The following is an 18,382-nucleotide window of genomic DNA, read 5'->3' as shown; positions in this document are numbered from 1 at the left end:
AAGGTCCCTACTTCCTCAGAAATTCTACTGAACTGTTATCTCATGACTGACCTTATGGTGGCCATCTCTTGATGATATTCATACATTTTCTTCATAAATGAATCCACAAATTTTCCAAATCTCCATGGAGGGGACACATCCTCAGGGGACATAGAGTTTTGAGTTTTGTCCTTTACTTTTCCATGTTCTCATTCACTCATCTAAGATGACTCTCTGTGTGGGGTGATCACCTCATTGTGTCGTGGCTCAGATGCACATATCTGACCAAGATACCCTTGATGACTTCTCTCTCACACCCACATTAGGAAGCCACCCATGTCCTTGTGGCTCTCTATGCTTCCCCAGTTTGCAGGGGGTCACAATATATTTCCCAGATGATTTTTCAGAGCATCACTGCTGCTCTGCTCTCTGATTTGCAAACCAGACAACTGTCTCAGTTCTATGGCTCTGTGAGGTCCACACTGGTTTCTGTGCATAAATTTTGGCAAATGCCTGAAGCTCTCTGAGCCCCGTTTTTACATGTGCATGATGGAAACTCTACAGGTACTTTGAAAATCTGTGAATAAACATGTGTGTTCAAATTCTATGTAACTTGGTCAACTTCCAGTTTTAGAGATGAGCGAGTTTCATTCCCTGGGATTTTAAAAGGGATCGTTGAGTTTATAGCTGCTCTGTTCTTCATACTTGCATGATTTCTAATTATAATGCACTTACTCTTCCTTTTAAAAGACAAGGAAGAAATATATTAATGTTTTTGTAAGAAAGACTTCAGAACTTTTCAAGGACATCTGAAGCACACTGAAGATGTCCATGTTTCTCTATGGGGATTTCTAGCTTCTTGCGTGGTCCAAAGGTTTGCTTTCTTCAACCTGCATAAGAAGAAGGAATAATGTCAGCAGTACATGACTCTGACAGTTCCAAGAGTTCCTTCCTGACAACACTACTGTGAGATTACACTGAGCATTCCTTAATGATGCCTTCATATTACTCTGGTTCTTCTGTCACTATAACCATGTACACATTTTAGTGACCTGTTTCACAGTTTGCTCATTCAGTGACTATTGATTGAGGGATCGTTGTGTATCAGTACTGGGCTAGGCATTGCAGAGCCAGAAGCAAACAATGTAAACAGAAAGCCAGAAGTCCATGTAGTTTAAACTCTAGCAGAGGTACAAACATAGTAACTCAGACTAGCATGTTTGTCCTATAGTGATAAGTACTATGAATAAAAATAAAGCAGAAAAGGAAGAAAAGGGAGCTGGGAGGAGTTTCAATACTAAGTAGCACCTTTGCTTCATTGTATGGAAGTACTGAATCATTATATTGTTCACCTGAAACTAATATTACACTGTAGGTTAACTAACTAGAACTTAAATAAACACTTTGAAAAATAATGCTTTTGCTTCAATGAAAGATTCCTTTTGAAAAACAACCTGAATGAGGTATGAAGTTGAGCTGTGGATGGATGTCTTGGGGGAAAGGCACTGCAAGCCTTGCTCTAGGAAAACAGAAGTGCTAAGCAGTGGAGCAATATGATCATATTGTATCCTAATGTAAGTTTCCGGCTGCTATGTTGAGAATACTCTGAAGGGAACTAAGGCAGAAAGCAAAAAGACAAGTTAGGATATTAGATTTATCATAGCATAGCCCAGGGTGGTAGCAGGGAGGCTGAAGAAGTGATGGAATCTTAATTTAATGTTAAAACAAAAATTTGCTGATTGTGGGATTTAAGAGTAAGAGAAATGATATGATGGACTCCATGTGCCCATTAACTGGAGAGTGACTACCACCAGCATGATTTTAGTGCCTCTGTAGTGTTTCATCACATGAAATGCCATCTTTTACCCAAGAAAAACCTCATCACTAAACATTCAGGTTGACTCCAGATGTTGCTACTATAAGCAATGTTTCAATAAAATAATCAGTGCCAAGAACTTTACATGAATGTCCATTTTCTGCTAGGTATGCATATTTTCATGTCTCTCCAAAATGGCCTTCAAGAAGATGATGCAACATCATCCATGGAGCATTTGAGTAGATGCTTTCAACAAAATAAGTATAAAATTATGTTTGAAGTTTGCTAACTGATATAATCACTTGGAGCTTCATATTCTGTGTCCCTACCCCCATTCACCACAGGTGGCCTTTTGCCCCATTCCTGGCTTCACATGATGATGGGAATAGCCAATGTAAGTTCTCCAGAAGTCTTTGTACTCCTGGGCTTCTCTGCACGACCCTCCCTAGAATCCATCCTCTTCATCATTGTCTTAGGGTTTTATGTGGGGTCTATCTTGGGCAATGGCATCATTATTCTGGTTTCCTGCATGGATGTGCACCTCCACACGCCTATGTACTTCTTTCTTGCTAACCTCTCTTTCCTTGACATTAGCTTTACCACAAGCATTGTCCCACAACTTCTGGTCAACCTCTGGGGACCACAGAAAACCATAAGCTATGGAGGGTGTGTGGTCCAATTCTATATCTCCCACTGGCTGGGAGCGACTGAATGTGTCTTCCTGGCAGTCATGTCCTACGACCGCTATGCTGCCATCTGTAGGCCACTTAATTACACCGTCATCATGCATCCACAGCTTTGCCTCTGCTTGGCCCTCGCCTCATGGCTTGGGGGTCTGACCACCAGCATGGTGGGCTCCACACTCACTATGCTCCTGCCGCTCTGTGGGAACAATCGCATTGATCACTTCTTCTGTGAGATGCCCCTCATTATGCAATTGACTTGCGTGGACACCAGCCTCAATGAGGTGGAGATGTATGTGGCCAGCTTTATCTTTGTTGTCTTGCCCCTGGGTCTCATCCTGGTCTCATATGGCCACATTGCCTGGGCTGTGATGAAGATCAGGTCAGCAGAAGGACGGAGAAAGGCCTTCAACACTTGCTCTTCCCATGTGGCAGTTGTGGCTCTATTCTATGGGAGCATCATCTTTATGTATCTCCAGCCAGCCAAGAGTAACTCCCATGAACAGGGCAAGTTCATAGCCCTCTTCTACACTGTGATCACCCCGATGCTGAACCCCTTGATTTACACGCTCAGGAACAAGGATGTGAAGACGGCTCTCAGGCACATTGTGTTAGAGAAGTGCTGTGGCTTTGCAGGGCCATGGGGGCATATTTAGACAGTTTAGTAACTATTGAGGAGAAAGAGAAGATTGAAATATATCAAAATTGATTGGAGTGGCAGGATACTTGGTATGTAGTTTCTGTTCCAATGTTGTTGGAGTTCAAGGTAGATGACAATCTGATATGAGTGTGCTCATACATCATTTCCAAGCCAAGGCAAAGAGAAAGTATTTTACTTTTTGTTACTAAACCTATTGTTTTGTTAGCCATTTATATTGTTATATACATGTAATATATATGCTAATTCTCCTATTGTTAATTGCTTGTATAATTATATATGTTCATTGTTATTTTGTTAATTGTTTATACTAATTGACTTTGGATATGACTAATCTGTGTGAAGTTTTTTTTCATTTTTTTCCTAATATTTATAACAATTCCACAAGGTAAATATTATTAACTTGATAAAGGTTAAGCAATCACAAAACTATTAAGGGCTTATGCTGAGATCTAATTCTAGATCTATCTATCCATACACATGTTCACCATTTTGCCTGCAATCCTTCGTGATATAATCCTTCGTGGTCTTTGTGCCTAATGACACAGTTTCCAGGGCTCTTGGGATTTCTTGAGTGATTTGGGTGAGAGGTATATCTTTAGTTATTCATAATGAGGCCATTTCAATCATACCTGACTTATTCCAATGAGGTAACGCAAAGCAGGGCCTGCAGATAGCTTCAGGATAGAGGCTGGTGACCAGAGAAACCAGCCATGTGATTAGAAGGTTGGAACCTTTAGACCTTCCCTGACCTTCAGGAAAGGAAGAAGGGCTGAAGGCTGAGTTCAATCACCAATGACCAATAATTTAATCAATCATGGCTACTAAATGGAACTTCCTTAAAACTCCTAAATGATGGTGTTTGGAAATTTAAGTGCAACACCCCAAACTCCACAGGAATAGATATCCACTAGGGAACCTTCCAGACCTCACCTCATGTACATCTTTCATTGGTTGTTCTTTTTTTATATTTTATAATAAATCAGTAAGTGCTTCCCTGTGATTTGTGAAACATTTTAGCAAATTATTAAAGTTGAGGTAAGGATCATGGAAACCCTTTCTTTATAGCCATTTGGTCATATATGTGGTGGCAACCTGGCACTGACAACTGCCTTCTGAACTGAGGCAGTCTTGTTGGGACTGAGCACTCAAACCTCAGGAGTCTGTGCTAACTCTGGGTATTAGTGCCAGAATTTCATTTAATATAGGTGTCCAGAGAGTTGGAGAATTGGCTATTGGTGTGGAAAAGTCTCACACATTTAGTGTCAGAAGTGTTGGGAGTAAAACAGTCCATATCCCTTCAGTAGTAGGAGTTGGAAAATGCAAACATCTCAGGAGTAGAACTGCAATTGATTGCCAGTACATCAGCAGTTTCATCAATAATATACTGCACTGATTTATCTCTAACTACTGAATTACTGATTTTCCTGTTCAACTATACACCTTCCTGTTTCAATATATGTAAAGATGTTTTCATTCATTCATTAGTACATTTGCTTACTTTACTCACATGTCCAAGCATGCACTCATTCTTTTTTTAAGACTTATTTATTTCAGAGAGAGAGGGAGTACCTTGTGAGTGGGGGGAGGAGCAGAGGGAGAGAGAGAGGGAAAATCTCAAGCAGACTCCTCAATGATCATGGAGCCAGATGCCGGGCTCAATACCAGGACCCTAAGATCATGACCTGAGCTGAAATCAAGAGTCAGACAATTAACTAACTGAGCCACCCAGGAACCCCCATTCCTTCATTCTTAAAATGAGACCCATTTCTGGCTGTTATAAAAATGAGCACACCACACTACCCTAAGACAGATAAATCAAGGTCACAGAGCAGTCATTGACTTTATTGATTTAAATCTCAAAATAGTGTTGTAAAGTTGATGATGTTGCCATTTTGGAAATAAGAATATTCTGATCAGACAGAAAATATGGCATTCATTTGTGTTTCAGCTTTGGATTAAGGGGAGGAATCCACAAAATCATGTACTTGAAACAATATTTTCACAGTTATTCTTTAGGTGGCCTTTACCCCTGAGATTCACACCTCCAAAAAATGTCCCTCCACTTCTCTGAATTAAACACATTTCTAAATGTGACATTTAGATTCTCATATGGTTAATACCAACATATATTGGGAAATCTGGGTCTTAATATACACAGATAGAGCATTGGTGTTGATAACGGCTCAGCTTTATCAACGATTGCCTCCTTAAAACAGCTTCATTGCTAATGGAAGTGAAGAGTCTACAGGTCTGTAGAAAATGAGAACCAGTGATTCACACATGTATATATTTATTGTAAACATAAAATAAGATTATAAAAAAATTATAAAACCAAAAATTTATCTGCATTCTATCCACATATTGATGGTTTTCCATATTTTCTTCTACCCAGTTCCCTTGTTTGCTCATTCACAAGCAAGGATTAGTACAGTACAGGTATAGCTTTCTATTTCCTTTACCAATGGGAATGACAGCCATCACAGCTGACATACGTAGTTGATGACAGCTGACATACCTGAAGTCATAGCTGCTTAGTACTGCCAGGTACATTTCTAAACAACTTATCTGGCTTCGCTCATCTAATTTTCACACTAAAGTGATTAATTAGGCATCATCATTGTCCTTGTTTTATTTTTGTTTTTTTAAGATTTTATTTATTCATGAGAGACACAGAGAGAGACAGAGACCAGGTAGAGGGAGAAGCAGGCTCCCTGTGGGGAGCCCAATGTGGAACTCAATTCCCAGGATCATGATCTGAGCCAAAAGCAGATACTCAACGGCTGAGCTACCCAGGTGCCCCTGTCCCCGTTTTATAAATGAGGAAACTGAGGCCCAAATTAACAGAACGTAGATTCAGGAAGCTCATATTTTAATCCAGGCAGTTTCAGAGTGCCCTGCTTCTTCTTGAGTCCTTTATTCATTAAATGACATTAAAATGTTCACACTAGCACTGTCTCATGATGTTTTCGGAAATAATGCATGACAGTCTAATCAGTAGGTATTCCTTAGTTTCCATATATTTCTATTTGTAGACATTTAGGCTATCTTTATGTTTTGCTATGTTATGGGATATATGAAGGTTTCTTTTTTATTGAATTATTTTCTTAAAATACTCCACAGGATATTTATTATTGTGGAAAATATTACAAGAATTGCATTTTTTTTCACAAACATTGGCCACATACTGGCAGTTGGGGAGGGAAATAGATCGTGGATATAATTCCATTTACTTCACAAATATGCCTTAAAAAGTGAAATCCACCTGCATACCAAAAATTACATCATATCTATTTGTTTTCATTGATTCTCTATTTCATATTGTACCACTTTATGCTTCTCTATAAAGCACTTCAGGTGCCAGGATCAAGAGTGGTACTCAGGTAACATGTCTGCCTCTGACGTGAAAAAGAGTGGCACTCCTCTTTCTTGATTTAATAAGGTAATGAAAACCAAAGCTGTCTTCCAGATAACCTGCCAACCCACCTCAGCTATGAGGAAGAATGGAAATGAGTCTGGATTTGAGCCAGAGGATCTGGGTTTATAATCAAACTGGTCAGGCAATTGCTGGGCAATTGTGTTAATCAGGGTCCCCTTGAGAAACAGATATAAAATTGGGTCATTTGAATGATATTTAATAAAGAGAAAATCACCTGTAGTGTGGGCAGACTGCAGAGAAATTTCCAGGGGTAGTATATTAACTGGGGCTAGTCCCAGTGGAGACCATGACTACTTGTGGACAAAGGCAAGAGGACAGCAGCAGCTACAGGAACCCAAAGACAGAAGGGCTGTGTGGTGTCAGATGTTCAGGAGGAGCTATTATTTTTAGGGAAGAGAAACATACAGATGTGGCACTCCCAATAAGAAAGAGCAGGGGTCACTCTGTTGACCTAACTCTACTCCCTCTTTTCTACCTCCTGTTATGGGCCCCCACTGGCTGAATATAACCACAAGCTAAAGGCTACAGTCCCACTGGTGTTATCTCTGCAGGTGGAACACAGACCAAGTTGGAGAAAGTAGAGGGTGAAGCTCCTGGGGCAGAGTAGATCTTCATTGCTCTTCCTCTCTCTCCTGGTCTCTAATTTAGGTGAAAGTTCACATCTCCAACTTCAGGGACATATAAACAGCTACTATATAACAAGAAGTGATATCAATTCAGGAATAAATTCTTGGAGACCTAAAATATTAGCCACCACCATTGTTTTTCACATAACTTAGTAGGATAGAAGGGAGGGCAATAATTTAACTTAAAACATAGCTTCTAACAATCCCCATTACTCATGAGAAGTATAAGATAAGAGCTTTTAGTCAACAGCTTTTTCTTTCACCATCCAATCCATGTTCCCCTAACTTCTTTTCAGCGTCTTAACTAGAAAGAGATTCTTTACCTGGTGAGGTGAACCATAACTTCATCCTTTTCAATTCCTGTGGGATTTTAGTATTTGATATCTTAGCTTTGTTGGAATGTTGTATTTTTCCTTGTGCAGGACTATTGGGCAAGTACCAGAAGTTTCTTCCCCAATTATTTCTCCTTGCAACATTCTATAACAGCAATGCAAGTTTGATAGATGATAGGTGATAGATGACAGATAAATGATAGATGATAGATAGATAGATAGATAGATAGATATAGATAGATAGATAGATATAGATAGATGATGATAGATAGATAGATAGATAGATAGATAGATAGATAGATAAATAGGTAGATAATAGATAGATAGATAGATAGATAGATAGATAATAGATAAATGATAGATAGATAGATGATAGATAGATAGATAGATAGATAGATAGATAGATAGATAGATAGATAGGCAGCCTGGGTGGCTCAGCGGTTTAGCGCCAGCTTCAGCCCAGGGCGTGATCCTGAAGACCCGGGATTGAGTTCCATGTTGGCTCCTTGCATGGAGCCTGCTTCTCCCTCTGCCTGTGTCTCTGTCTCTGTCTCTCTCTCTCTGTCTCTCTCTCTCTCTGTGACTATCATAAATTAAAAAAAAGATAGATAGATGGATAGATAGGTAGATAAGAAATAATCATAGGCACAGAGAGAGGGAGGGGAAGGGAGGGAAGAAAGGAAGGATAGAGAAGAGAGATTAATCTTAAGGAATTGGCTCATGTGATTTGGAGTTTGGCAAATCCAAATTCCGCAGGACAGGACAGCAAGCTGGAAATTCTGGCAGGAGTTAATGTTGCATCTTGAATCCAGAGGCAGTCTGACGTCAGAATTTCCTCATCCTCAGGGGAACTCATTCTTTTCTCTTAAGGCCTTCATTGCATGGATGACATCCACCTATACTTTAGAAGATAATATACTTTGTCTATTGATTTAATGTTAATCATATTTTTTTAAAAAATATCTCTATAGCAACGTCTAGTCTGGTATTTGAACAAAAACTGGGTATAATAGTCTAGCCAAGGGGATACATCAGATTAACCATCAAACTCACCAAGCCCAAACTTTAAGTGACATTCTCCAAGCAAAAATTTTCAACTAGACTATGATGTATAACAGTGAGTGAAGACACTCTCATCTCACTCATTGGTTCCTGGATCCAGGTGTCAAGTTATGGGGAAGATGGCCTCACACACTGACTGCAGGCTTTGGGCATTTACTGCTCCTGTAGGAAAGCAGTGATTATCTGTGCAGTATTGTTTCTCAGCTTGTCCCATATCTGAACCTTACTGGTCCATTCCATCAATCTCTCCAGCTTGCTGCTTCTGAACACTAAAGTATGAAGTAAGAATCATAAATTCCAATGGTGACCCTAATACTACTCTCCCTTTGTTTTAAAATGTGTTCCTTGGACACAGGTGGTATTGTACGAGATGCCATGGTGATGGCTGAGGCATTGTGAAAGTCCTTTCTGTATGCGGTTAATGCGAGAAAGACAAAACTGCACCCAGAATATTTTTGTATCTGTATAACAGCAATCATTACTTAATCTATGATAAAAAAGAGTCTAATGCAATACACATGGCACAAGTGGAGCCCCTAGAGCCCTGTGAATGTGGTGAATCAGAGGTTAACCTTGGTTTCCCCACTTGCATACTGGGTCTCCTTGCATACTGCTTGCTGTGAAGATCATGATGAATTTAAGCATGCAGAGCCTGGAAATGAAGATACACTGACCACAGGAACACGAGATGATGGAAATGTGTTTCCACTTCATCCCTCAGCGGACTGATCTGGGCTATATTTGTATTTGGGTGTTTTTATCACACCAAACAATTCCCTGACACAAACTGGGTGTTATAATTTAACCCAGTTTGTCTACTCTACCCAGAGATGCCATCAGACCCCCTAGGTTAAGAGCTCAGTCCCAGAAGACTGCCCCCACTTTAGATGTCAATTGCAAGTCCAGGTGTCTTGCACTGTGCTTCTGACCCACCAGCTGTAAAGCAGAGGTTCCCATAACTCCCTCCTCAGGTTTGATTACTTTACTATAGTGGCTCACAGAACTCAGACAGTTTACTTATTAGATTACTTGTCTGTTCAAAAGGATATTAAATGATATAAATAAATAGCCAGATGAAGAGATATAGATACATAGGGTGAGGTACAGAAGGGTCCCAAGCTCAGGAGTTTCTGCACCCATGGAGTTTGGAGTGCATCATCCTCACAGCATATGGATGAGTTTTTGTTCACCAACCCAGAAGCTCCCAAACCCCCTTCTTTTGAGCTCCTATGGAGGCTTTTTTATCTAGGCACTACTGATGAAATCATTGTCCATTAGTGATTAACCCAAAACCCAGCCAATCTCTCCACCCCAGATGTCAGGGCAGGATTGGAAACTGAAAGTTCTAATTTTCTAATCATGTGAGTGAATCTCCTGGCAATGACCCTGGTCTGGTGTTTATCAAGAGATTTTCCAAACGTCATTTCATTATCATAAGCTCAAGTGTGGTTGAAAGGGATACTTTTTTAATGTAGAAATAACAAATGGCAGCCATTCAAACTTTACCACTGTAAATATTTCAGGAAGCAAGAGGAAAAAAATAATATTATAATGAATGATTATTGCTCTAATCACCAACAAAATTAGAAGGATTTGGGGAGTTAAATGCCAGAAATTATGGGCTATTGACTAAGACCAATATATATGTTTCTTATTATATCATAATATCACTTCACTCAGCAATCTGGCCCCCATGGGATGGAGCACCAGTCACTCTTAGTTATGGCCAAATCCATCTTTGTCCTTGCCCTATATCCCTGCTCTGGGGGATCCTAGACTATCTACACTGGGCACAGCTTCTGCCTTGAAGATACCCAGACTAAGGTGATTTCCTCAATCTTAGTACACCAATTTGTCTTTCAGCTTGGGACAGAACATTGGGTAAAATGTCAGGAGGCAGATGGTATCAAAAATTTGAAGGTTAAAAATTATAAACAAACTCAGCATAGCAAGCTCCTCATTCCAAGAGAAGAATGCAAGACTTGAGAAACCAAACCAGAGTAAAGCAGACTCAGGACTTCCTGGCAATTATGGTCACTGACAAGATCATGGATGTATTTTTCATATCAATATATGCTGTGCACATGTATCATGAAAACCTAATCACCAAGGGCATTTCCCATTGTTCATAATTAAAAATGAAGCTACATTCTATTTACATGTGTCATAACCCTTGCAAACTCAACTAATAGTTCTAGATGATGGAATACTGAAGCAAATAACATTCATATGTTTATATACCTGACAAAGTTCAACATCCATTCTTGATAAAAACTCAAAGTGTGGGATCCCTGGGTGGCGCAGCAGTTTAGCGCCTGTCTTTGGCCCAGGGCGCCATCCTGGAGACCCGGGATCGAATCCCATGTCGGGCTCCCGGTGCATGGAGCCTGCTTCTCCCTCTGCCTGTGTCTCTGCCTCTCTCTCCCTCTCTGTGTGTGACTATCATAAATAAATAAAAATTTAAAAAAAACTCAAAGTGGATTTAGAGGGAAAACACTTCAACATAATAAAGGCCATATAGGAACAAGTCAAAGGGGAGGGGTCAAGATGACAGAAGAGTAGGGTCCCCAAGATACCAGTCCCCACCAACTTACCTAGATAACTTTCAAATCATCCTGAAAACCTACAAATTCGGTCTGAGATTTAGAGACAACAATTGGAGTGCTACAGTGAGAAGAGTTGGTGCTTCTATTAAGGAAGGAAGACAGGAAAAAAAATAATAAATAAAAAAGCATCCAAGGGGGAGGAGCCCCCGTGAGGAGCCGGGCTAAGGCCCCGCAGTGAGTGCCCCCAGGACAAGAGAGCCCAGGCCCGGAGAAGGAGGAACTTTACCAATCTTCCCGGACAGAAAGGCCCTTGCACAGAGCTCAGGCAGGATCTCGGGAAGGGCAGGGAAGCCCTCAGGTTCCCAGGGGCACTAAAAGAGGAACTGCACCCTGGGGGAGAGCGCACCACACACCGTGGGCCGAGCTTCCAAAAGGACTGCAGTGCACACCCCACAGGGCCTCGGGAGCAGCTCAGCAGCGGCTTGGGCAGTGGCTCCTCGTGGAGAGGCCTGCGTGGCTGCGGGAGCCCAATTCAAGTGGCACAGGCCCAGGAGTCTAGGGCACTGGGGGAAACAGCACAAGATCTGGCGCTCCCCGCGGGAGAGGCAGAGACTGGGAGGGCCTAGGACAGCAAGGACGCTCTTGCCGCAGGGCAGCCCCTAGCTGTGCAGATTGGCGCCCTCCCTGGAGCATCCAGGCCCCTGCAGACTGAGAGCTGTGGTAGTTACGGGGAGCTGATTCTAGGGCTGGACAGCTGGCCACCACAACTACTGTTGTTCCTCCTGCTGTCACCTGTACCTGGGACTGAGCAGGAGCCTCACAGGATCCACAGCTTGCACTCAGCGGTGCACCTGCCAGGAAGCTGGGCAGCCCCCCAAGGTGCACACACCTGAGAATCAGTACAGAAGGCCTATCCCTCAGAAGACCAACTAGAAGGACAGGGAAAAGCAAGTTATTGACCAAGCAGCACTGGAAAGTTCCAAGGGAAGTCCAGGGATTCACAGTATACAGAATCAGAGGATATTCCCTCTTGTTTTTTATTTTCTGTTTGCTTCCCTCCCCTTTTTTTTATTTTTTTTTATTTTTTTTCTTTTCCTTTTTTGTTTCTCTCTTTTTCTCCTTTTTCCAGTACAACTTGTTTTTTGCAACTCTGCACTGAGCAAAATGACTAGAAGGAAAAACTCACCTCAAAAGAAAGAATCAGAAACAGTCCCCTCACCCACAGTTACAAAATTTGAATTACAATTCAATGTCAGAAAGCCAATTCAGAAGCACAATTATAAAGCTACCAGAAGCTCTAGAACAAAAGCATAAAGGATTCAAGAGACTTCAACACTGGAAAATTTAGATTAATCAGGCCGAAATTAAAAATCAATTAAACGAGAGGTAATCCAAACTGGAGGTCCAAACGATGAGGGTTAACAAGGTAGAAAAACCAGGGAGTGACATAGAAGACAAGTTGATGTCAAGGAGGGAAACTGAGGAAAAAAGAGAAAAACAATTAAAGATCATGAGGATAGGTTAAGGAAATAAATGAAGCATCAGGAAGAAAAATCCATGCTTAATTGGGGTCCTGAGGGTGCCAGAAGGGACAGAGGTCCAAAATATGTATTTGAACAAATCATAGCTGAGAATTTCCCTAACTTCACAAGATAGGCAGAAACTGAAAGAATATGTGACCACCAAGCCGGCTCTGCAAGAAATACTAAGAGGGACTCTGTAATGGAAAGAGGAAGTCCAAGGGAACAATCCACAAAAACAGGGACTGAAGAGATATCATGATGACACTAAATTCATATCTTTCAATAGTAACTATGAACATGAAAGGGCTTAATGACCCCATCAAAAGGCGCAGGGTTTCAGACTGGATAAAAAAGGAAGACCCCCTATTTGATGTCTACAAGAGACTCATTTTAGATATAAGGACACTTATAGCCTGAAAATGAAAGGTGGGAAGACCATTTACAATTCAAATGATCCTCAAAAGAAAGCAGGGGTAGCCATCCTTATATCAGATAAACTAAAATTTATCCCGAAGACTAGTGAGAGATGAAGAGAGACACTATATCATACTTAAAGGATATATCCAAGAAGAGGACTTAACAATCATCAATATATATGCCCTGAATGTGGGAGCTGACAAGTATATCAATCAATCAATAACCAAGACACACTTAGATAATAATACACTTATACTTAGGCTTCTTCATGTAGTGCTTTCTCCAATCTAAAGGTCTTCTAAGCACAAGATCTCCAAAGAAACAAGAGCTTTAAATGACCCACTGGACAAGATGGATTTCACAGATATTGGCAGAACTTTACATCCAAACTCAACTGAATACACATTCTTCTCAAGTGCACAGGGAACTTTCTCCAGAATAGACCACATACTGGGTCACAAATAAGGTTGGAACCGATATCAAAAGACTGGGATTGTCCCTTGCATATTTTCAGACCATAATGCTTTGAAATTAGAACTAAATCACAAAACTCTTGAGAGTGTAGGGACAGAGGGAACATTCCTCAGCATATTAAAAGCCATCTACAAAAAATCCACAGCAAATATCATTCTCAATGGGGAAACACTGGGAGCATTTCCCCTAAGATCAGTAACAAGACAGGGATGTCCACTCTCACCACTACTATTAAACATAGTACTAGAAGTCCTAGCCTCAGCAATCAGACAACAAAAAGACATAAAAGGCATTCAAATTGGCAAAGAAGTCAAACTCTCCCTCGTCACCGATGACACGATACTCTACACAGAAAACCCAAAAGCCTCCACCCCAAGATTCCTAGAACTCATACAGCAATGTGGCAGTGTGGCAGGATACAAAATCAATAGAAGTCAGTAGCATTTCTATACACTAACAAAGAGACTGAAGAAAGAGAAATTAAGGAGTCAATCCCATTTACAATTGTACCCAAAATCATAAGATACCTAGGAATAAACCAAAGAGGTATACCAATACCATCCAAGAAGGTATAAGATCCATACGCTAACAATGACAGGACACTTCTGATAGAAATTGAGGAAGACTCAAAAAGATAGAAAAATATTCCATGCTCATGGATTGGAAGAATTATTATTGTGAAAATGTCAATGCTACCCAGGGCAATTTACACGTCTAATGCAATCCCTATCAAAATACCATGGACTTTCTTTGCAGAGTTGGAAGAAATCATCTTAAGAAATGTGTGGAATTAGAAAAGACCCCGAATAGCCAAGGGAATATTAAAAAGGAAAAGGATAGTTGGGGGCATCACAATGCCAAATTTCAGGTCATACTACAAAGCCGTGGTCATCAAGACAGTGTGGTCCTGGCACAAAAAACAGACACATAAATCAATGGAACAGAATAGAGAAACCAGGAGTGGACCCTCAACTTTATGGTCAACTAATATTTGACAAAGGAGGAAAGACTATCCACTGGAAAAAAAAAAAAGACAGTCCCTTCAATCAGTGGTGCTGGGAAAAGTGGACATCCACATGCAGAAGAATGAAACTGGACCACTCTCTTTCACCATACACAAAGATAAACTCAAAATGTATGAAATATCTAAATGTGAGACAAGATTCCATTCAAATCCTAGAGGAAAACACAGGCAACACCCTTTTTGAACTTGGCCACAGTAACTTCTTGCAAGATACATCCATGAAGGAAAGAGAAACAAAAGCAAAAATGAACTATTGGGACTTCATCAAGATAAGAAGCTTTTGCACAGCCAAAGAAATAGTCAACAAGGGGATCCCTGAGTGGCTCAGCGGTTTAGCACCTGCCTTTGGACCGGGGCGCAATCTGGGGTCCCGGTATCACGTCAGTCTCCAGGCATGGGCCTTCTTCTCCCTCCTCCTGTGTCTGCCTCTCTCTCTCTATGTCTATCATAAATAAATAAATCTTAAAAAAAGAAAGGGTCCACAAAACTAGAAGACAGCCTACAGAATGGGAGAAGATATTTGCAAACGACATATCAGATAAAGGACTAGTATCCAAGATGTATAAAGAACTTATTAAACTCAGCAGCAAGGAAACAAACAATCCAATCATGAAATGGGCAAAAGACATGAACAGAAATTTCGCAGAGGAAGACATAGTCGTGGCCAACAAGCACATGAGAAAATGCTCCGTATCACTTGCCATCAGCGAAATACAAATCAAAATGACAATGAAATACCACCCCACCCCAGTGAGAATGGGGAAAATTAACAAGGCAGGAAACCACAAATTTTGGAGAGGATGTGGAGAAAGGGGAACCCTCTTGCACTGTTGGTGGGAATGTGAACTGGTGCAGCCACTCTGGAAAACTGTGTGGAGGTTCCTCAATGAGTGAAAAGTATATCTGCCCTAGACCCAGCAATTGCACTGTTGGGGATTTACCCCAAAGATACAGATGCAGTGAAATGGCAAGACACCTGCACCCTGATGTTTCTAGCAGCAATGTCCACAATAGCCAAACTATGGAAGGAGCCTCGGTGTCCATCGAAAGATGAATGGATAAAGAAGATGTGGTATATGCGTACAGTGGAATATTACTCAGCCATTAGAAACGACAAGTACCCACCATTTGCTTCAACGTGGATGCAACTGGTGGGTATTATGCTGAGTGAAATAAGTCAATCGGAGAAGAATAAACATTATATGGTCTCATTCATTTGGGGAATATAAAAATAGTGAAAGGGAATAAAGGGAGGAGGCAGGGCAAGATGGCGGAAGAGTAGGTTCCCCAATCACCTGTCCCCACCAAATTTCCTAGATAACTTTCAAATCATCCTGAAAACCTACGAATTTGGCATGAGATTTAAAGAGAGAAGAGCTGGAATACTACAGTGAGAAGAGTTCATGCTTCTATCAGGGTAAGAAGACGGGGGAAAAAAAGAAATAAAGAAACAAAAGGCATCCAAGGGGGAGAGGCCCACAAGACAGCAAAGCCCCTCCAGGGAGAAGCAGGAGCTTCACCAATCTTCCCAGATGGAAGGCACTCACAGGGATTTAGAGCAGGATCCCAGGAGGGGCAGGGATGCCCGCACCCCCCAGGTACACAAACAGAGGAACTGCACCCCAGTGAGAGCGCGACAAACCCCGCGGCCGAGCTCCATAAAGGGCTGCAGTGCACCTGGCTTGACCTGGGAGCATCTCGGAGGTGGCTGGGGCAGAGGCTCCACACAGAGGGAACTGTGGGCCGGGAGCGGGATTCCAACAGCAGAGGCCCGGGAGCCCAGGGTGCTAGGGGACACTGCCCAAGATCCGGCGCTCCCCCTGGACAGGTAGAAACCAGGAGGGCACAGGACAGCAAGGACACTCCTGCCACCGGGCAGCCCGAGCAGTGCAGATCAGAAGCCCCCAACCCCCGGAGCATCCAGGCCCCTGCAGGAAGGCTCAGGTAGTTACTGCAGGAGCTGACTCCAGAGCTGGAGAGATGGCCGCTGCTGCTGTTGTTTTTCCTCCTGGGGCCTCACAGGATAAACAACCCCCACAGAGCTTCACATTGGCTTCAAGGGTTAAACAGGTTAAACAACTTTCACTGAGCCCTGCACCAGGCAGGGGGCTGAGCAGGCCCCCCCGCAAGTGCTGACACCTGAGAATCAGCACAGCAGGCCCCCCCCCCATAAGACCAGCTTGACCAACAGCAGAAAAACAAACTATTGACCAAGCTGCCCTAGAAAGTTCCAGGGGAAGTAAGGGATTTACAGTATACAGCATCAGAGGATATTCCCCCTTGTTTTTTGTTTTCTGTTTGCTTCCCCACCCCACTCCTTTTTTTTCCTTTTCTTCTCTGCTCTTTTTTCCTTCCTCCTTTTTTTTCTTTTTCTTTTATCCTTTCTCTTCTCTCTTATTCTCCTTTTCCCAATATAACTTGTTTTGGGCCACTCTGCACTGAGCAAAATGACTAGAAGGAAAACCTCACCTCAAAAGAAAGAATCTGAAACAGTCCTCTCACCCACAGTTACAAAATTTGGATTACAATTCAATGTCAGAAAGCAATTCAGAAGCACTATTATACAGCTACTGGTGGCTCTAGAAAAAAAGCATAAAGGACTCAAGAGACTTCATGACTGCAGGATTTAGATCTAATCAAGCCAAAATTAAAAACCAATTAAATGAGATACAATCCAAACTGGAGGTCCTAACGATGAGGGTAAACGAGGTGGAAGAACGAGTGAGTGACATAGAAGACAAGTTGATGGCAAAGAGGAAAGCTGAGGAAAAAAGAGAAAAACAATTAAAAGATCATGAGGATAGATTAAGGGGATTAAATGACAGCCTCAGAAAGAAAAATCTACATTAAATTGGGTTTCAAAAGGGACAGAGGTCCAGAATATGTTTTTGAATAAATCATAGCTGAAAACTTTCCTAATCTGGGAAGGGAAACAGGCATTCAGATCCAGGAATTAGAGAGACTTCCCCCTCCTCCAATATCAATAAAAACCGCTCAGCACCTCAACATTTAATAGTGAAGCTTGCAAATTCCAACGATAAAGAGAACATCCTTAAAGCAGCAAGAGACAAGAAATCTCTAACTTATATGGGGACAAATACTTGATTAACAGCAGACCTCTCCACAGAGACCTGGCAGGCCAGAAAGGGCTGGCAGGATATAATCAGGGTCCTACATGAGAAGAACATGCAGCCAAGAATACTTTATCCAGCAAGACTCTCATTCAGAATAGAAGGAAGCCTCTTGCACTGTTGGTAGGAATGTGAACTGGTGCAGCCACTCTGGAAAACTGTGTGGAGGTTTCTCAATGAGTTAAAAATATATCTTCCCTAGACCCAGCAATTGCACTGCTGGGGATTTACCCCAAAGATACAGATGCAGTGAAATGCCTGGACACATGCACCCCGATGTTTCTAGCAGCAATGTCCACAATAGCCAAACTGTGGAAGGAGCCTCGGTGTCCATCGAAAGATGAATGGATAAAGAAGATGTGGTTTATGTATACGATGGAATATTACTCAGCCATTAGAAATGACAAATACCCACCATTTGCTTCAATGTGGAAGGAACTGGAGGGTATTATGCTGAGTGAAGTAAGTCAATCGGAGAAGAACAAACATTATATGGTCTCATTCATTTGGGGAATATTAAAAATAGTGAAAGGGAATTAGGGGAAAGGAGAAAAAACTAGTGGGAAATATCAGAAAGGGAGACAGAACATGAGAGACTCCTAACTCTGGGAAACGAACTAAGGGTGGTAGAAAGGGAGGTGGGTGGGAGGTGGGGGTGACTGGGTGACGGGC

General features: G+C 41.7%; 1 protein-coding gene across 1 annotated transcript; it reads left to right on the top strand.

Moving 5' to 3' along the window:
• Positions 1-2,168: 2,168 nt before the first annotated feature.
• Positions 2,169-3,134, top strand: LOC112909617 (olfactory receptor 2C3). Its single transcript, XM_025985596.2, has one exon. It carries the CDS (start codon positions 2,169-2,171, stop codon positions 3,132-3,134), a length of 966 nt encoding a protein of 321 aa, XP_025841381.2.
• Positions 3,135-18,382: the final 15,248 nt, after the last annotated feature.

The sequence above is a fragment of the Vulpes vulpes genome, chromosome 6 (assembly GCF_048418805.1).
Source record: "Vulpes vulpes isolate BD-2025 chromosome 6, VulVul3, whole genome shotgun sequence".
Taxonomy (NCBI): Eukaryota; Metazoa; Chordata; class Mammalia; order Carnivora; family Canidae; genus Vulpes; species Vulpes vulpes.
Note: the sequence above shows the minus strand (reverse complement) of the source record. Positions and strands in the feature narration are given on the sequence as shown.